Genomic DNA, 22,179 nt, shown 5'->3' on the forward strand with positions numbered 1-22,179 from the left:
AAAATCACAAATGACATGCCTTCTTGAAATAAGCTCTTTGTGAGAGTCAATAGAATAATTTACAAACTTAAAATTTTAGAATAAAGTCATGTGCTTAAATCATAAGCACAAAATCCAATTACTTAAGCATAAAATAAAATGCATTCATCCATAAGGGACTAGGATGGGGCTCTCATAGACCAAATAGTAATGATTATTTAGTACTTGGAAGAAAGAAACAGAATGAAACTAAGGATCAACTTTAGAAATGATACAAAAATTTAATAAAGTAAGATGATCAAATATTGGGAAGAGAATAGGGAATTGCTTTAAAGAAAAATAAATTGTCACAAAATTGTAGAAGGATTACAAATGGAATTAATCCTCTATCTCTTTGCAGCTATTGTAGAAGAAATTTATATAGGTGGTTGTTCGATTGTTTGTTATCCTAACTATTGAGGGATTTTATTGTGGGTTAATGAATTCATTTGAAAACATCTGAAGCCATTATTTGATTTGGTACTTCATGGGTGGAATGGACATGTCTTGCCTCGCTCTCGGAGTAAATATCTCATCTTCTATGTCTTTTATAACAACCCCTGTTTCATTTTCCATGTAAAAAAATATGACTAAGTAATGGGACACGTATTCCAAGCTAAATGTTGGGAAAAACACTTTAGTGGGCATAATTTGTGGTGAATTAAATGGCCATGGAAATTGGTAAAGGAAAAGAGTCAATAATTGGCATTTAATTATGAAAATAAAGGAAAAATAGGAGAAAAGGATGGTCAAGAGTCACAAATTTGCATGCGAGGGAAATTAGAAGAAAAATGAAGGAAAATGTATAAAATAGAGGCATGAATGATAAAAAGGCTTCACATAAAAAATTTCTAGCCTTTTTTGACAATTTTCAGTTGAGCACGCTCTTATTCTCTCATACTCTTTCACACTTAGAGAATTCTTGGATCATTCTAGCATTCATTTGGATTTGGAGAAAGAAGGAAAGGGAAAAGAAGGAAGTGCAAGAAGACAACTGGATCAAAGGCTACAACAGGGATACTTTGTAGGTCACAAGTTGTATTTGTGACTTCTTTGCTGATTTTTAGATGCACGGTATATGCATGTGATTCTCTAGTTATGTGTTTTCATTCGCATGCAAATTTTTCTAGATTGGCAGTGGTTTTGGCCTTACGTTGCCATTTCTTGGGTAGCGGTGTTGTAGGTTTCCCACTTTTTTCTTTTATTGGTGCTTAGGTTCCCTATGGTTGTGGGTTGGAACAAATGCTCTGGAAGCCCTGGAATGACTTTGGTTGAGTTACTAGTTCCTAGAGCCATAGGTTGGGACAAACAATCTAGAGCCTTGTTGGTTGAGTTACTAGTCCCTGGAGCCATGGTTGGAACAAATGATCTAGAGCCCTAAGTTAGTTGTGGGTTGAGTTACTAGTTCCTAGAGTCTTGGACAACTTGGGTAGAGATCAGTCTAATTGGTGTTAGTGATTTTCAGACCGTAGAGGTGGAATCACTCTGGTTGAGGGTTAAGGTGGTTTGGCCTCTGGAAGATGTGGTTTGTTTTATTTTGGTTTAACCCATGAGATCCCACATTCATGCTTGGAATATGGTGTGAGGATTATTGACTGAAAGAGAGATTTGGTTCATCCCAATCTATGGTCGGGTGGTATATGGATGTCCTTAACTTAATTTTCATTTTCATATGTTATTATGAGATATTTTCCTATTATGATCTATGAGCATTTGTAGTGATAATGTTGGTGATATCATGGTTGATTTTGCATGATTTCCATTTTGGTTATATGTTGGTTATATGATGTATTATATCTATAGCTCTTGACATGTTTTAATAAGTATTTGAATGGTTGATAAATGCATGGCCTAACAAGTGTTGTTGCAACTAGATAGAGAGGGCTTGGAGCCTTCTTGGTGATTTTCAAATGAATATGATCAATTTATGATCAAATATGTATTCATGACCCGTAGCTTACATGTTTTCCATATGTTTGAAAAAAATTCTTTCATGGATTAGGCATGTCTAGTTCAATTTATTGCTTGAGTTTTGATTGATTAGAGTTGGCATTACCTTTGTTGCATTATGGAAAGTAATAGGTGTTACCTTTGATGCATGTAGTTGGGACCCCATAATCAAAATGATGTTGTGTTTTTTTCCCCTGGGAAAAAGTCGTAATTTTCATTAAGAGTTAAGAAAATTACATTTTGCAGATGCCGAGGCATATTCAAAAGCAGGCTTAAGCCTGTCGAGTTCATGTAGCTGCTATATATGAGTCTCCACGCAGGGAGCATGAAAATAAGTCAAATATGTTCTAAACTGTGCTTGGCTCTTCGCAGAGAGCAATATATAAACTATAAGATGTACTGGTTCTGCTGTATCTACATACAGAAATAAAACAAAAATGTCTGCATATGTATATGGGCTGTTAGCCCATCAATCCAGTTGCTCGTCAAAAGGCCGGTGATAGTACTGATAAAAGGTACCATCGTTGTCTTCCTGGATCCACCAATCCTCCCCTATTCTGTGCGCTGCCTCTTTGGAGATTTGGTCTGCTGTAGTGTTCTGTTCCCTGTAGATGTGGTGACAGACAAAAGATTCAAATGACGTTATCAATCTCTTAGCTTCATCAAGTATATGTCTTAAAGCAAATGCATGACAGTGAGATGCATTATTAAGCCAATTGCAAACAATTTTTGAATCGCCAAAAATCTGAAGGTGTCTACAATGTTTCAGAATAGCAAAGTGAATGATGTGCTTGGCTGTGATGAGTTCTGCGTAATTGTTAGTGCCTCTGCTCAGGTTAATCTGTATCTTGTAGCAGTGTCCGTCATGTAGATGTAGTATGGCACCCCCCCCGCATCCATCTGCTTGGGCTGAGCCATCAAAAAAATCCCAGGGCTTAGAGGGATCAATGGGGATGGGAGTGAGAGTCCTGGTTGAAGTGACAGGGTCCTCTTCAGGTAAAAGGTTGTAATCTGCCACTGTGTGTAGTATAATCGAGGGCCAGTGTGGCATCATCATTTGAAAGATGGATTGGTTGCGAGCTATCCATATAACCCAACAAATCAGCAGAGGTAGGTTCTTGGCCTTGCCTGTATGTTCTGAACACCAGTTAGACCAAGCCTCCTGTAGGTTGTTTCCATGCCATTGCTTCAGCTGCGGGATATGAGATGAGATGGACAGCCAGAAGTTAATAGTAGAGCAGCAAGTGCGGAACAGATGCTCTGTACTCTCCTCAACATTTAGACAAAGGTGGCATCGAAATGGGCCGTTGTAGGATCACTTCATGAGATTAGAACCAGTGGGGATCTTATCAAAGATGATATTCCACATCAGCAGTCTGGTCCTGGGCCCGGCCTTGAGTTTCCATATCGTCCTCCAGGTGGGAAGGATGTCCAGTGGTTTGTATGGATCCATGAGCTTGAGATATCCCAATTTGGGTGAATACGCACCATGTTTAGCGAAAGCCCAGATGATCTCATCTGGGCCCTCCGTGAGTCTGATGTTAGCTTGTGTGAGCGCAGAGATATAATCCTTCCAATCGTCTAACCATTGGTGAGGTAGATTAAGAGTTCTGGCTGATAACCAGGCCTGCTGTAGGAATGTGGAATTAGCTTCGTCTCCAATGTGTTTGATAAATATGATTCCTCTTTCCTGGAGATAGTGAATAAGATCAACCGACAGTCTGTGGGCGTTCCCGCATCCAACCCAGGGGTCAACCCCAATACGTAAAGCATTTCCTTCTTTGATCCTCCATGTGATGCCCTCTCGCAACAGTGGAATTGAATCGATCACGGCTTTCCATATGTTGGAGGGGTGTAGATTGTGTCCCTGTCTGGTGCATAACCAATCTAGTGTGGTCAATGGCTTGATGTACTTAGAGTATGCCACCCTGGTCCAGAGACTGTCCGCAGTAAGCAAACTCCAACCGAGTTTGGCAGCAAGGGCTTTAGCGAATGTAGCCAGTCGCTTGATGCCCCATCCTCCCCAGCTCTTAGGCTTAGTGATAGTATCCCATTTCACCCAGGCAAATATGCGCCCTGGCTGGTGACCTTTCCAAAGGAATCTGCAGCATATGTTTTGGAGTCGGTTCAGAATGCCTCTAGGTATCCATGCCAGGGCCATCCAGTATACAGGTGTGGCCTCAATGACCGCTTTAATGAGAACAAGTCTGCCAGCTCTCGAAAGATATTTATGGTACCAAACTTGAAGCCTCTTCTCTACTTTGGATATGAGCCATAACCAATCTGCAATTTTATAGCCCGATGGCTTCAATCGAAACCCCAGATACTTAATTTCATCCGATAATTCCATGGTTACAAAAGGGAATCGCTGAGTGACATAGTTGATTTCATGTGCCGAGCATCCAACTGTTGTAATGGTGGATTTGTTATTGTTAATCTGCATCCCCGTGGCCTGTTGGAAGAGATGGAAGGAGTTATGAAGAGAGGTGGAGTCCCCTATGCTGCCATTAAGGAAGATGAGAATGTCATCAACGAATAAGAGATGAGTGAGGTAGAGATTATCCACAATCCTGATACCAGTGATGAGGTGGCGATCTCTGGTAGATGTGATAATCCTACTCAGCCCTTCCATAATCAGAAGGAAGAGCAGTGGTGAGAGCGGGCATCCCTGCCTGAGCCCTCTCTCCGCAGAGAAGAAGGGTGTAGCTTCTCCATTGAGGAGGACGCTATAGGATACATCAGTAATGCAGCTCATCATCCATTTGATGTATTCATATGGAAAGCCAAGATGAGTAAGCAGTAGTCTGATGTACAACCAGTTTGTTCTATCAAACGCTTTAGATAAATCCACTTTAAGAATCATGCCTTTCTGCTTCTTGATATGTAGACTGTGCATGAGCTCCTGTGCCGTTGCAATGGCCTCATGAATCTGCCTGTGGTGGAGGAAAGCAAACTGTTCAGATGATATATGCTGAGAGAGTATGGGCTTGAGACGGTTTGCTATAATTTTGGCTATAATCTTGTATAGGCAGTTACAGAGTGATATGGGTCGGAAATCATCAAATGAGATCGGATCATCAGTCTTAGGGATGAGGGCTATGAAGGTGGATTTGATGGCAGCTGATATCCGTCCTCGTTTCCTACTGTCTTCCACTATACTCAGTAAATCCTGACCCAGAATGTCAAAGAAAGAGATGTAAAACTCGATGGTCCATCCATCTGGACCAGGGCTCATATCCTTTTTAAACCATTTCAAATTTGCTTCCAGCTCCTCCATGGTCACCTCCTTCAGAATCTCTTCCGAATTTTCTTGATCCACGAATCTGGGAAATAGTTCAGCCACTCTCATGATCTCTAGAATGTTGACATTCCCTGGCGCCTTATAGATACCTCTAAAGTGATCAGTGGCCAGTCTGGATAGATTCTGCTGATTGGAGGTGGTGATGCCATGTTCGTCTTTTAATTCCCAAATAGTGTTGATGGCTTTTCGACCATTGGCAAATCGATGATAGAACTTAGTATTGTTATCTCCCTCGGTGAGCCAAATAGCCCTGCTTCTCAGTCTCATGCTCTCTTCTCTTTCCTTCAGAATTTGTGATCGTTTAGTAAGCAGTTGGTGATATTGTTCCTTACTCTCCGGGGAGTCGTAAGTTCCAGTTGAAGAGTTCTCATACTCAGTGATGATCCTTTCAGCCTCCATGAGGGTGCGATTATCCTGGATCCTCTTTTGATGTGCCCATGATTTAGTAATCTTCTTGAGCTCAGTTAGCTTCCTGACAAAGCCAAAGGACAGATCTTCTTCTTCCCTGATCGGGTTATTTCGCCAGTATTCATGGACCAGTTGAATGTATGATGGGTCTAGCAGCCATGCAGAGTTGAATTTGAAAGGGCTCTTAATTTTACGGGTGAGACCATCTACCTCCAGAAAGATAGGTCTGTGATCCGATAAGCCCCCAGATCCTACCCATTGTCTAGCTCTGGGTAGGTCATTGAATAACTGTTCTTTAATAAGAAAGCGGTCAAGTCTCCTGGCCAAACTCTGATCTCCACTCCTATTATTAGTCCAGGTGTACTGGAGTTTAGCGGTGGGTATGTCAACCCAGTGGTGGTCCTCCAGAAGGGAGGAGATGGAATCAGAGAGAGTATCCACTTGGCCCATATGTCCCCATGATTCACAATAGCCCAAGGAGAAATTAAGGTCCCCTCCCATAATGATGTTATCAGCTTGGAAGAGCCCCCGATCCAGTAGGGATTGCCAGAAGGTAAGTCGATCAGAACAGGGTCCATAGACATTTATTAAGCGAAGATTCCTATCAAAAGAATGTTCGTGTATGTCAATGCCTATGAAACCCTTGCCTCCCCAATAATTGCAGATGTCCAAAGACTTGTTGCAGACCCCAATAGCCAGGCCCCCCGATCTGCCAGATGCATCAAGAGCGTGGAAAGTCCAATGCGGGAGCCAAGAGGTAAGGGTTCGGATAAGGATGTCAGCCTCACAGAGGGTCTCCTGAAGAAATATAATATCCAGACGATCCGAGGTTAATAACCTCCTGAGAGCTAGTTTTTTGGCTAAACTAGCAAACCCTCTACAATTGTATGAGAGGATTTTCATGAGGAAGGAGGGAGAGGGCCATCCCTCGCTCTAAGGGCCCCAATAATGGTGTGCTGTCGCCCCAGGGCAACTTCCTCATCCGCAGTCTGTCGAGCTTTAGTGATACGGGATGGACGTCCACGGGCGGTCTTGTGGAAAGAGGGGGGACTGACAGGATCGAGTCCAATAGCGTCCGGTCCTCTGTCTTTGTTCCGGGGACGAAGGGAGTAACAGGGTGTTGGCCTAGATAGTGCAGAGGTCGTAGAGATCAGAGGTGGATTGGCCAGAGGAGGAGGGGGCGGGATCGAACAAGTGAGAGATGAATGTGTTTGTGTGAGTGATAATGCAATAGGGGGAACTGAATGAGCAGAGATCGATGTAATGCAGGAAATGTGAGATGCCTAAGAATTAGAAGAAAGAGACATACCCGTATCCACTGTGTCCGTCGGAGGGGTCAGTGTGTGCTCCTGAGCCTCTGGGGACGACGGCGGAGCCGGGGGAGGAGCAGCGGTCGCGGCGTGAATAGGTCCAGGTCCATCCTGTGGCGTGTCCTCTCTAGGTGAGCGCTGTAGGTGCTCAGGAGGCTGAACTGGTCGTTGCGCCGGAGGTATCGACCGGTTGTTATCTGCGCCCGCCAACGGCTCATTCCTCTGCGTTTTTCTCAGAAGCGGGAAATCTCTGAATAGATGCCCAACCTTATGGCATCTGCGGCATCGGTAAGGGATGCCCTCATAGTCAATGATCTGCCTACGAGCCGAGTCTCTCCACTGTATAGTAATATATTCATAGAGTCCTCCCCTAGTATCCATGTGGATGAGAATCCTGGCATATGCCATCATGCCCGTCTGTAGATAGGAATTGTCATAGCCCATATAAGAACCAAGTGCATTACCTATGCGTTTGAAGATTTCTTCGGACCAGTATTGAAGGGGGAGTCCAGGCAGTCGAATCCAGATAGGGCCAACCCCAATTTGCTCTGTCTCAGGGTCAAATAAAGGGGTCCATCGCTTGAGAAGCACTGGAGCGTGGTCAAAATGCCAGTGTGAGGACAGAACCCAGTTAGTGTGGTCAGCATGCGCGAACCTGAGTGCGAACCATCCCCTCACAAAAGTCTGCACAAACGGGATATCGACCAAATGATGCCCCCAAATCTCAGTAGCCCAAGCCTTCAAGCGTGCCACCGTATAGTTGCGACCCCTGATGTGTCCGACCAAAACCCGGTCCGCAAAATCCATCGCTTCACCCCACTGAATGTCCTCTTCCAATATGAGGAAATAATCCGCTTCCCTGGACTTAAAACACTTAGATTTCCTTCTATGGCTGCCAGGGGGAGAAGGGATCCGCGTAAAACTTGTAGCCGGAGGGGGGGTATGAGTCAGTTCCGAAGAAGGAAATGTAGCAGGGATGCCAGAAAGGGGGACGTGAGGGGATCCGGGAATGGGGCCCGAGAGCTGGGGAACGGAGGAAAAACAGCCTGATGAGGGGCCAAGATAAACCGCAGGGCCAGGAGGGGCATGTACAATATTAGGGTTGTGCGGATGGCGATGAGATGAACCGACCGGCTGGGAGGTAAACCCTGGGGTAGGGTTAAGGCTACCAGAAATGAAGCCCAGAGTTGTCGGGGATAGAGGAGGTGACGAAAGAGCCGGCCAGGTAGGGGGATCGTCCGGGAGGACCACCGGCAAAGATTTGGAAGATTCGCCATGCGAAAACTAAGAGTATACCCCGGAGAAGTCTTCGAAATACATACCTTCTGAGCTGGCATTGGGGGTTCGCCAGATGGAGACCCCTTCCAAGGGGTCAGCTGAGTAGTCCACGGTCTCCTGGTCTTCCATGGTAATCTGCTCCTCGGAACGGTGAGTGCTATGCGGCGTAGTGAAACCCGGCGAAAACGACATGTAGCGTAAACCGCCGCGGAAGTAAATGATAAACAGCAACAGGTAACCGAGCCGTCCCCCGAAAGTCGTGTGCCCGGTGCGAGATAGAGTTAACCAGCTTCAGTTAGGCGTGAACCCCCGAAAGTCGAGAGAACCGGCAGGCGGCAAAGACGTTAGGGTGACTTACGGAGGGTGCGCAGGTGATTGAATGGACGGAAACGGGGTCTAAGTCCGCAGGGAGGTATAGTAACGGTGCGAATTACCAGCGCCTGCAGGGTAACAGAAACCCTAACCATACCCTGTACGCGCGGTGAAATCTCGCGGAGTCCGCATCGCTCCCCAAAATGATGTTGTGTTGTGTGTGCGATTGGGGAGTTTCCTTAGTGAAACAAAGCTCCAACTCAGGGATTGACCAGCTAGGATGGTTTGCAGCCTCTTGAGTGGTATTTCATCTTGGAGGGATGTCATTTTGTGGTCAAATTGCAGGAACCATTTCCATAACTGTAACTTGGAGGACGTGTCATATAATAGTGACACTTGTGTCATGTTTACCCTAGCTAGCTGGTGAAAGGCGGTAAATTTGGGGTGGGTGGTTACATATTTAACATTCAGCTGCAGTTGTCACATATGGGCCAATTAGTTCTTGTTATCATTAACAAACATGAATAACCATTTCTTGATTTGGGCTTTATGAAAATCCATTATATTGTTGAGGTTACCCCTCAATGTATTGTGATAGAATCCAACTCTTCTTTTAAAACATGTTTAGGGACCATCATAGAGTCCCTAATCATTTAGGGGGCTTTGGGATCATAAACAATCTTAATGGACTTCAATAAATTATTGCTTTGGTGGTGATTGATGCTTGAACATTTATCAAGAGCATATTTGATTTATGGTAGTCTTTAATAGGATATCACCTTTTCACATACCACCTTCACCAAGCCATGCAAGAGTGATAATCGAAGTTAATAACTCCCAGCTAGTATTAAAGAGATGCTACGAGAAATAATTCTTGTAACACAATATCAAAGTGATTAATTAAGTAATCCCGATAATGGAAGGGTAGGATGTGACATGCAAATAATTCACATAATATGATATCAATGTGCAAGTGGATATGATTGACATAATAAAATATTAGGCACCCTTTTCCACCTCAAGGATCAAACTTCTTTCAATGAGATTTCAATTAGCCTCAAAAGGAAAAAAACTATTGATTTCACTAAGTATGTAACACAAGAAGAAAGGTGATTTCATGACATGTTGTGTAGAAACATGAATGTGCAGAAAAATACTCATGCAAAGGATTGAATATGCTGGGAAAATGGATATGTGGAAGGACTATATGTGTAAGAAAATAATGCACATGAGACTATATGTGTGAAAGAATGATTGATCAATCATCCTACACACAAGGAAAAATGAATAAGTATTAGAAATGCAGAAACTATAGTGTAGGTGTGGAAGTCTAAACAGATGTGCAAAGTGGGGAAGTATTTCTACACATTTCACTTGAAAAATGACTAAGTAAAGAAAAAATTTGGGGATGGGAAAAATACGATAGGAGTGAAAAAATAAATCAACACATATATAAGTAGTTGAATTTAATTTTATTCAATTTGATTTGAAACTTTCAATTGTTTATGGAATATATAAATTTCAATATTTCCCTTTTCCTAGGTGGGATACTCACATGGATTGTGTAAAAGCTTGTTTTGTGGTCATGATCTTCTCTTTGAATTTTTTCTTTTGCTAGTCATTGATTATCTTGATGTGGAAATTTCTCTATTGATTAGTTATTTTATGATATTCAAATCAGTTTTTTTTCTCTAAGAAGCCATGAATAGGGATATTTATTTTGTTAAATTCATCTAAGAATTGCATTTGGTTCTAATGGCTATTATAAGAAAATGTATGCAAAAAGAACAAACTTCACTGCAGAGACTTGAATTCTTGTAGGGTGATAACACCACTAGAGAGACTTTATTTAGAATCATAAGATTTCACATTGGTTGAAAGAAATCTTCCCCATGAATTCCTTTATCAATTTCGTTAGTGTTAATCAACCACACATATGTTATGTAGAGCTCATTCATATTTCTCACAATAGTCAACAATAGACTTAATAATATATCTTTCTAATTTATTCCTATATCCAAGGTGTTATTAATCATGTTAGAAATCAACATTTCAATCCTGAGTAATGTCAACACACATCCACAAAATAGTCTTATTCATTTCGCTTATGTCGATCACAAAATGCATGATCAAATAATAGGCACATGACTTTTCCTTTCATAGGCTTGAAGTTTACAGCATATGAAGATCATGCATGTTGCATATAATCATTGTAAGTTTGTAAGGAAAAATAATAGTCAGAGAATATAGAATATGATATACACAAATTTGTATTCCTTGTTGTACAATTGTTGTGTTAAATATAACATGGGTTTAGGAAATTACATAGAAATGTTGTTCACTAATATTCCCACCAACACTAATAGATTCAATAGATAAGTTTCCCATGGGGCGTAGAGAAGATGGTGGTTAGGTGTGTTGTTAAGCTACTATGTGATGTAACTAGTTTAAAACTCTATGGGAAAAAATATAGCCATGCTAAAGGCTAGTGTGGCCCGAGCCGGGTGCGATCCATGGATGATTTTAACGACTTATATGCCCCTAGGTTGCAACTACTCAAGCCACTAGTCATGTCAGTCATCTCAAAGCTCACATAAACCAGCAGAAAAGAAAAATGGATTCAATAGATAGATTGACTTGTTCTTCCTTTGAGTGGGACATTATATTGTAAAGTGTAAACATGTGAATCTCTTTTTTTCCTTTTTTCATGTGGCAAGTTTGACTCTTATCAATCAATTTCACTTAACAGTGTTCTTAACCACTACCATGTTAGTCCCACTCATTATTGTATGAATGGTTGAAACCCAAGAATGAGACTTTACTAGAAACTACTCCACTAACTTTATAATAAGCTCCTTCTTCAATAACAATTATGTGGTACATAAATCACAAATGCAATCATACATGGTCCCATGTGTGCATCCAGAATTCAGTTTAGCATTTCCTTTCACCTATTTGGAGAATTCAGTTTAGCATTTCCTTTCACCTATTTTAAAGATTTTAAATATAGTTAATTAATGAATACTTTATAAAAAAAAATGAAATTTAAGAATTGACAAAATAATAAATGTTATTTTGAAGAAAAAATTAATATTCAAAATGAAATGAAAAATATATATATATATATATATAATAATCAATTTTAAATTTTTAAAGTTTATAATTAATATATTTATTATTATTATATATAAAAATATAATAATTAGTTTGAAGTTTTTTAAATTTATAATGAAGATATTTATTATTATTAGTTTGGGTTAAAATGTTTTTATTCTTAATTAATTTTCAAATTTTTAAAAATTATTTTCAAAGTTTATTAAAGCTTTTATAAAATTAAACATTAAATTTATTTTTTAGAAATTGAAAATATATTTTTGAATTTTTAAAATTTGGATTTCTAATTTGTGATTGGTGGAACCTAATTCAAAATTAAGTTGTCAGAATTAAAAATTGTTAAAAAGATTAAAACCTCTAATTACCAATTGTCTTCCTCTAATCACCAAGTGTCCTCTTGAATTTGGAAATATTTGAGACTTTCTTTTTGTTTTCTCAATAAAACACTGAGGACTATGAAATACAATTAATTATGTAATTTCTTTTTCCATAATTAATATTTTCTTTCCATTCATTATCATACTTATTTTTAACAATAAAACAATTGATTTTTTTTTTTTTTCATTAGTCATCAGTTTTTTTTTACCTTTTTTTTTTAATTTCAATTTATTGCTTTCTCAATTAAAATTTTCTAATTTTAAAGGAATTCATAATTATATTTATTTTAACCATATATTTACTAGTTGCAAAAAAAAAACAAAATATGTTAAAACTCCCACATAGTAAAATGTTGATACCTATAAACTTTCAATATTTCTATAATTTTAATAAAATTCATTCATTGTTTAATAATACTAATATATATATATATATATATATATATATATATATATATATATATATATATAGATAGATACCCGATATATTTTTATATATAAAAAGTACAATAATTAATATGTATAATTTCACTCACCTATTTAGAAATAAGTTTTTCGGATTAATCACATTGTTAGAATTTGGTCTATCTTTAGAACCAACTTATGTGGTTCATCCTCATAAGAAGGTGAGAAATCCATTGATCATAAGGAATAAATAGTAGGGATGCAACATTGCCCAGAATTAGCGGTTAAAAATTCGCTGTTGGTGAATTAGTTAGTAGGTAAAGAAATTAATTATTAACGGCTAGCAATGGTGCATCCCTAATATTTATTCCTTCTGATCAATGGATTTCTCAATTTATCCTCACAATGAACCGCATTAGTTGATTGAAAACGTAGACCAAATCCTAACAATGTGATTAATGGGAAAAACTTATTTCTACATTATGGATGACAAAAATTTTAGATCTAACAATTTCATCCATTGTCAATTACATTTTGTCTAATCCATAGATATTAATTAAAACGCAACATTGCCTCTTAGACTGGTTTAACACAAAATTTAAATAATTTATATAAAGTCACACAAAATATGCAAAATCAAAATATACTTTATATCAAGTGACAAAGAAAATATGCGAAGTCAAACTAGAATTTCCCCACATTTTCTTTTGCCCATCACGTTTCCCTGGTTTTTCGGTATGAATAAAACTATATCAACTAAAACAAAACTCAAACGATTGCAAAATTCCAATAATAGCCGGATTTGCCGGCGTCCATTTCACTCATTTTCTTTGTTTTCTCCCGTAATTGTAGGATTGAATTTCAGTGAAGCTCCGAAAGGTTTTGGGGTTCGACGCTAAAATCTCGAATTCGAGAGACCCATTTTCCCATTTTCCCAGATACGTAGAATTGGATTATATGTGAATGGCACAAAATTCCAATTAACTTTTGGAAAGATTTTCCCATTTTCTCCTTTTCCTAGACACGTAGAATTGGATTATATATGAATGGCACAAAATTCCAATTAATTTTTGGAAAGATTTTCGGCCACATAGAGATCAAACGCTGAAGGGCCTAATTCACTATTGCTTCATGTTAAAATAACTAAAATAGTTGCACCGCAGCAAGTCTCTAGACTAATTGATTTTGCAATGATTTTTAATATGAAGATAAATATTGTCTCAAAACATTTTTTTATTAGACCATCTTTCTGGGTGATATGTTGTACTTATTTTGAGCTACGTGCAATGTATCTTGAATAGCTCATGCCAAAATTTACTAGTGAAGGTGGGATCTTTATTCGACACAATAGAAGTAGGCATGCCATGCGGTTTGAAGAGTTGATCCATGAAGACTTGAGCCACCAAGGTTGGAGTGAATGGGTGCAGTGGGGCACAAAAATAGACGTATTTGGAGAGGCGGTGAACTACTACCATGATAAATAACTTGTTTCTTGATTTAGGGAGACCTGTAATGAAGTCCATGGAGACATTCATCCATATAGAAGTAGGTAGTGGAAAGGGTTGTAAGGTTCCTGGTGTCTTCACTATTTCCCCTTTGTTGCATTGAAAAATGTCACATTTAGCTACAAATGTAAGAATGTCTTGTTTCATCCCATCCCAAAAGAAGTAGTGGCATGCATGAGCATATCTGAAAGCCAGAATGGCCTATAATGGGTGAGGAGTGAAGCTTTGCTAAGATGCGGGGTTTGAGTGTGGAGTGAGGGGAGAGAACCACACAATCCTTATATCAAAGAATATCTTCCTGCCAAGTATAACCTATTGGGGGGTTAGGATCCCCTTGTAACCTTTTGATTATTTGGGAAAGAGATGGATGAGTAAACCATTCGTTGTGTGCCTCCTCAATCCAAGATGGTATGGGAAAATATAGGGATAAGAGGGTGTCATCCTCCTCAAATTGTCTAGACAAGGAATCAACCACAACATTGTCTCGACCCTTCTTATAGACTATCTCATATTCATAGCCCAACCTTTTGGTAAGCCATTTATTTTGTTCTGGAGAGGATAAGCGTTGCTATAAGAAATACTTCAAACTATGATGGTCATACTAATCTGGAAAGTTGCCGGAGGAAGTATGGTTTCCAAGTGTCTACAACATGTAGGATGGCCATCGTCTCCTTCTCATAAGTAGATTGATTCAAATTATTTCCACTTAATTGTTTGCTTATGAAGGCTAGTGGTCAACCTGATTGTGTTAAGACTGCTCTAATGTCGATTCTTGAGGCATCACATATGACCATGAATGGCTTGTTGAAGACTATGAGCGCCAACACAAGGGTGAAGCACATGCCTTGTTTGAGAGTCAGGAAGGCCTATTGAGTTGCGTCTGTCCAAAGGAATACATTTTTCTTGAGAAGATTCGTTAAGGGTTTGGCAATGAATCCATAATTTTTATAAATTTGTGATAGTAGCACATGAGGCACAAAAATCCCCGAAGACTCTTCAAGGTCCTAGGTTGTGACCAATCTTGCATCACCTAAATGTTTTCGGGATCCACCTAAACATGTTCGTGGCCCATAATTTGTCCCAAGTAATCCACCTATTCCATTATGAAAAAACACTTGGAAAATTTAACAAATAATTCATTATCCTTCAAAAGTTACAATATCTTGTCAACATGTTGAAGATTTGTAGATGAGTATATCATAAAAAAGACTAGGGCAAAATTTATGAGGTATTGCTTGAGAAGGTGATTCATGAGACTTTGAAAGGTGGACGGTGCATTACAAAGACCAAAGGGCATAAACAAAAAAGCATGGTGACCTTCATGGTTTCTGAAAGTTGTATTGGGAATATTTGGTTCCTTCATCCTGATTTGGTGATAGCCCAAGCGAAGATCTAACTTGGTAAAGAAATAGGCACCATAAATTTCATCAAGGAGATCATTGAATACTTGAATGGGAAACTTATCCTTGATGGTGAGCTTGTTGAGGGTCCTAAAGTTGGGACACGTGCTCCACTCCCCATCATTATTCAATACCATGACCATAGGGGACAAATACGGGTTGTCGTTGGGACGAATAATGCTTGCTTCTAGTAGCTCATGAATAATATTTTCAATATCATTCTTTTGTGTGAATGGATACCTATAGGGGCAAACATTTTGCGCTAGCTACATGGAATCAAAGGGATGATATGATCATGCTCACCCCGAGAGTGGGGTAGCTCCTTGGGTTTTTCAAATACCTATTGGTGGTCACTCAACACTTGTTGCAAATTTGGAGGAGTGGTGGTGGGGATAGATTCAATGGATTGGATTGCATTGAATTGAGCCACTAACCCATGGTGACCCTTTTTTAAGATCTTTTCCATTCCATGCAAGCTAGTGATCGTAGTTGCACTTTCCTAGAGTCCCCTAAGTGTATGAGTGTTTCCATTCTGCTTAAATCTCATATATAGCCCTTGAAATTCCATTGTGATTGGGCCTAGTGTTTGAAGCCATTAGGCTTTGAGTACAATTTCACATCCTCCTATTTCAATGGAAAACATGTAGGTTTTAAGGTTATACTCCTCCATCTCAAGCTTTATGTTCTCACAATGACCTTCGCATTTCATGGTCCTCCCATCAACTATGAGGATTTTAAAATTGGATATTTACCTCACAAAACAATGAATGGCCTAAACAAACCATTTATGGAAAAAAGTATGCATGTTTCCACTATCAATCAACACCACCAGTGGTCGATTCTTAATGAGGCCTTTGATTTTTATCATTTGGGGAGAAGAATTTCCTGCTAATGCACGGATGAGATAATTGGTTCATCTTGTGTTGTTGTAGTATTTGTTGTAGTATATTTTGTAGTATATTGAGGTTTTGCTTCATCCTCTCCAGTCACTTCAGTAACCAGGGCCTCATCGGCTAGGCTCTTTTCAGTTTCGTCAATTTGAAAGAACTTTTGTTCCTTGCATTTGTGGCTTGGTGAATATTTGTCATCACAATAGTAACATAGTCCTTGTCTTCACATTTCGGCCATTTCCATTGGAACACCTTTTTCACCTTAAGGGTTTTGGTGGGCCACTAGAACGGGTTGCATGTGACTTTGATGGAAACGAGGGAGGATTGGATTGGAAATCAATAACAACTTCTACATCTAAATATTTGTGGTAACCTTCCAATCAAGTAGCGGGTTGATGCACTCGAACATTATCTTGTATGGCTTCCTTGAGGCCACTTATGAAATACTTCATATAAAAGGCATCCCCTACGCCCTCAGTCTCGATAGCCAATTGTTCAATTACCATAATAAAATCTCGTACTATACTAGCTTGTTTGGGCTTAATGAGGCAACCCAGAAAGTGAGAGTCCCTATCAAAACAAACACAAATGGCTTTAGAGAACATATTCCAAGTTAGCTTTCCTATGTAACATTTCAGATACCATTACCACCACTACCAATGTTCTGGCTCTAAATAAATATCTCCCACATGTAGTTTGGTTTTTTCATTCCATATATTATTGAGTTGAAAATATTGTTCCATTTGTGCCACCCAACTGTTGAGTTAGAATTGTAAAATTTGTTCATGTCAAGCTTGGGTGCCTTATTTCTAATATTGGTGACCTCCTTGGAAATTATGATACCCTTGATATTGATAGTGGCTAAATTCTCATTTCAGGTGGGCATCTACATTATTCCCCTCCCCCTTAAGGTATTTAGCCTTGAGGTGTTAGGTTTCTAGGGCCTTTGCAATTCTTTTTCAACTGTGGTTATGAGTGTAGCATTGAGTGTTTCCTCCAGTGTTGTCACTCTTTTCTCAAGGATTTCCATATTTTGAGCTCGCGTACCTGCCATACAATTACCCAGGTCAAAACAATTGGCTTGCTTAAGAGTAGTAGGGTTGGAATAGGTGCAAGACAAGGAATCTGTTGATTTCGGAGACTTGAAAATACTTCCGAAAAAATTGGGACCACGTGATGCGATCAACTTACCATCTTGAATCCTCTGGTCTAGGTCTCTTGCAAGCAGAATTTTGGGACCACCAATTTTTTTTTCTTTTTCTTTTTTTAACTCTGATAGGAGTATTACTCCCAAGTGATCAATATTGTTGCAACCAAAATCCCAAAATCTCGATAATGTAAAATGTGTAGGAATTTGGCGGTCCCAACTGATCAATACTGCAGCAGTAGAAATCTCAACTTCTAAATACTACAAAATGTGTAGGAATTTGGTTGTCCCAACTGATCAATACTACAACGACGGAAATCCCAACTTCTGGGTACTGCAAAATGTGTAGGAATGTGATGACTAATAGTAGGAAATGAGGGAACTATGGCAATGAGCGTCAAGTGCTACAGATCACAATATATGAAAAGGGTCCAACAATAGTAGTTGTGTTGAAAATGCAACAAGATGATGGAGCTTAGTGAAAAGAAGTCGCCTTCACTAAGTGGGTCCGCAGGCTATTTTTGGCGCAAAGTCTATTTTTAGACATATAGATCATGGTCTATGAGTTGCAAGATGATATTTATGTATGATTGGTCATGTTGGTAAAAATAGATGAACCTCTATTTTTAGACATATGGGCGGATTCTGTTTTTAGACTGCCAGTCAAAAAATAGAATAGTCGAATATTATTAGATCAACTTACCATCTTGAATCCTCTGGTCTAGGTCTCTTGCAAGCAGAATTTTGGGACCACCAATTTTTTTTTCTTTTTCTTTTTTTAACTCTGATAGGAGTATTACTCCCAAGTGATCAATATTGTTGCAACCAAAATCCCAAAATCTCGATAATGTAAAATGTGTAGGAATTTGGCGGTCCCAACTGATCAATACTGCAGCAGTAGAAATCTCAACTTATAAATACTACAAAATGTGTAGGAATTTGGTTGTCCCAACTGATCAATACTACAACGACGGAAATCCCAACTTCTGGATACTGCAAAATGTGTAGGAATGTGATGACTAATAGTAGGAAATGAGGGAACTATGGAAATGAGCGTCAAGTGCTACATATCACAATATATGAAAAGGGTCCAACAATAGTAGTTGTGTTGAAAATGCAACAAGATGATGGAGCTTAGTGAAAAGAAGTCGCCTTCACTAAGTGGGTCCGCAGGCTATTTTTGGCGCAAAGTCTATTTTTAGACATATAGATCATGGTCTATGAGTTGCAGGATGATATTTATGTATGATTGGTCATGTTGGTAAAAATAGACGAACCTCTATTTTTAGACATATGGGCGGATTCTATTTTTAGACTGCCAGTCAAAAAATAGAATAGTCGAATATTATTAGATCTTAATAATATTTGGACTGTAAACATTATCTTATCCTCTTGCAGCACTTCAGTTCGAGCTACGGATGTGGCACATGCAACTGCCAGAAGGAAATATGCTTCTCCTATGGGTTAGTTGAGCTATTGCATGATGGACTTTAGTTAGAACTCAAGTGATTGAGTTTGGTGGAGTTGATTGAGGAGTTGATGGAGTTGTGTTCAGTTTGACTTAGTTGAACTAGTTGTATTTAGTCTAACTGACAAACACACTAGTGATGAGTGGTGTGAATTAATTATTAATTAATTCACTAATTATTAACTCATAAATCAACTAAAGAATATATCAGTTAACTCAATGCATGGATAGTTCAGTGGAGACAAGTGTTAGAGGTGGGTGAAAGGGTAAGACTACTATCAGTTGTGACTATAGCTGTGCATGAGATTTACACAATCATTGATTGAGATTGCCAATGAGGATTGCGTAGTACAAACCAAGGGAATTCAAACTTGGATCTCGATCTATTCTCAACTTGGATTGTGCGGTAGAGGCAGGCAAACAGTTGAGGAGATTTGAACCCGTGACTTGTTCAGATCTGAGTTAGTTTGTGTGTAGCATGTGTTGGCATTATGATTCTGGTATGGCTCTATGTTACAGATGTTGTACTTGATGGCAACACCCTCAAGTGGCAATGCTCTGATCAGGATCTCAAAATGTTGAAAATTAAGAAGTACGCAGGAGAACAGTTCAGAAGGTGCGTACACGCAGGCACACCGTGAAGGGACCGCGGCCTGACACGCAGGACACCCATTCAGAAGATGTGTACCCCTAGTTTCACTTACTTCAAGGCAGAGAAGCGCATTCACGTGGGGTTTCCTATGTTTGGCCCGTGGTATTTAGCCCGCCGCTCTTGATTCTATGGTTTTGGCCCATGGTATTGTTTTATATTATTATTATTATTGAACCCCATCTTTTTGGGCCCCTGGTATTGGTTATCTATGGTATTGATCCATGATTTTAGGAGGAGTTTGCCTATATAAAGCAAAGGAGATCACTTGGCTAAGTATCTTTTGCAAATTGAATATCTTAAGATCTGAAATATTGGGTTATTGTTTTAAAAGCTTGATCTATATGAAAGTGAAGTTGAAAGCGAATCTGTGAAGGGTGATCTCTCGAGCGCATGATCAGATCTGGGCATCCGACTAATTGTAGCACTCTGGTGAACTTCCAATTCGACCCTAATCAAAAGTACGCAGGAGATTAACGGTGCAACTGCGTGGGTACGCATAGCAGAAACAGGAGAACTGCGTGGGTACGCAGATCAGAAGAAGGGGCACTGCGTGGGTACGCAAATCAGAAGAAGGAGAAATGCGTGGGTACGCAGAGCAACAGAGGTTCAGGTGCGTACGCACAGTAAAAGTACGCGGCACGATAGTATCTATGAGTGCGTGGTTTGAGTAACAGTACGCAGCGCGATAGTGTCTCTGGGTGCGTACCTACAGTAACAGTACGCAGCGCGATTGAAGAAGCAGTGCGTGGGTACGCGGTGCAGTAGAAGGCTCTCTGCGGGTATACGCAGGGAAGCAGAAGGTGAAGTGCGTAGCAACACAGGCCAGAGAAAGAAAAACTGCATATCTGTCTTAAGATCTTCTGTTGACTGAATTTTTTTTCTGTTGATAAGGTGTTCTGGGTTTAGTTCTGTTAATCTGGTTACTACAGTTGACTGTGTAATTTACATGTACTTGATGATCATTTGATGTTTATGGATCCAGTTTGAAAATTTATGAAAAGTGGTCCTTGCAAGAAAAGAAGTAGGGGGTTGTAGCTCCCTTCCAGGAGAGACTGGAAAACGAGAGAGAGTTGTAGCTCTCTGCAGGTTGCAACCTGTGTACTGGTAAAGGTCTGCACCAGTACAAAATCATTGTAAAAGGAGTTTCTAATTTGAAAGAAGATAGAGACATATTGCAGCTGGTGGTTTTCACCCACATTGGGTTTCCACCTTATATCTGGTGTTCTTTGGTGTGACTATCTGTTTTTCTTGTTCATGCTCATTATTTTATGGTACTGATATGCAAAAGTAATTCAAAGTATAAATAAGGAAGATTTGTTAAAAGAAATTGATAATACTGATTCACCCCCCCTCTCAGTATTATTTCCAACAGCATGTGGAGATAGTACTGAGTACTTGTGAGGAGTATTGTACTATGTATTGTTATATGTTCTCTATCATTATAATATACAGATAGTTGGGGGTTTTCAGCTGTATGCTTTCCCCATTACATACTATGTTGATATGTGTGATTGATGTTTCAATGTGCGCATGCGATTGTTTTTTTTAATTCCACCAATTGATGATCGATGGTAGAGGAGGTTATGTATTATGCATGCATTCCGCAAATAGTGTATAATCAGGATAATATCTGTGAATAAGTGTTATATTATTCAAATTTCTACATGGTATCAGAGTAGGTTGATCATCAGATCTATTATTCAGAAAGTGATTACATTTTATTTCTTCAGGCAGAGTCTGTAATCGGGCCGAGTAGCCTTTGGATTCATCCTTCTTTTGGAAGGTGAGATATCCGGTAAATGCCCATACAATCAATCTCTGTACGATAAATACTTTGTTCTCACGAATTTTAGATCAGAAGCGGTTGAGTTTTGAGCTGGTGGAATTCGAATTTGCAGCAGTGTCTTGGTGTCGAAGTTGAAATGTCTTTCAACGGATTGCAATTGGAGTATGCTCTTGAAGGCAGCTCGAATTATATTACATGGAAAGACAGGATGGAGGCGGTGTTAGATGAAAATGGGTTGAAGGAGTTCATAGATACTGAAGTCCCAAAGCCTACTGATGCTGCTCAAGTTGAGGCTTGGCAAAAGAAGACAGCTAAGTGTCGAAGGATTTTGTTGGAGGGCGTGAAGGATCACATTGTAGCCAGCCTGCATGGAAAGGGTTCTCCATACTTGATGTGGAAAGCGTTGACAGATTTATTCCAAAGCAAGAGCGACCAGAGGAAGTTGGCGCTCAAGGATAAACTCATAAACGTTAAGTGTGAGAAAGGAGATAGTATGCCCAAGTATCTCACGAAGTTCACCTAATGCCGGGACGAGATGGGAAGTGTGGGGGTGACTGTCGATGATGAGGACTTGGTGAGCTTAGCTCTCCTTGGTATTCCGAAGAGTTGGCATTCCTATCAAGACTCTATCAATGGTTGAGAGAAATTGCCAAGATGGGAGAGACTTTGGTCTGATCTTGTGCAAGAGGAGATCAGGCGAAATACCAGGGACGGATCTTCATCAAAGGCATCTGATGAAGAAAATTGCACTTTGGCTGTCAAGGCAAAGAAGGGGAAGAACAAGAAAGCTTCTCATTCTGGTGCGAAAGGCAAGAAGCAAGACATGTCCAAGGTGAAGTGCTTTCACTATCACCAGCA

General features: G+C 39.5%; 1 protein-coding gene across 1 annotated transcript; it reads right to left on the bottom strand.

Annotated features, from left to right (window-relative positions):
* Positions 1 to 2,437: 2,437 nt before the first annotated feature.
* On the bottom strand, positions 2,438 to 3,019 carry LOC149184074 (uncharacterized). The gene has a single exon (XM_089415216.1). It carries the CDS (start codon positions 3,017 to 3,019, stop codon positions 2,438 to 2,440), a length of 582 nt encoding a protein of 193 aa, XP_089271342.1.
* Between the last annotated feature and the right edge of the window lie 19,160 nt (positions 3,020 to 22,179).

This window comes from Pinus tabuliformis, chromosome 3_2 (genome assembly GCF_031772625.1).
Source record: "Pinus tabuliformis cultivar Carrire ecotype Pingquan chromosome 3_2, CPIR1, whole genome shotgun sequence".
Classification (NCBI taxonomy): Eukaryota; Viridiplantae; Streptophyta; class Pinopsida; order Pinales; family Pinaceae; genus Pinus; species Pinus tabuliformis.

What these genes read in the sequence shown, in the direction of transcription:
- LOC149184074 (XM_089415216.1), bottom strand. Translation starts at nt 3,019, where the DNA reads ATGCCACACTGGCCCTCGATTATACTACACACAGTGGCAGATTACAAC.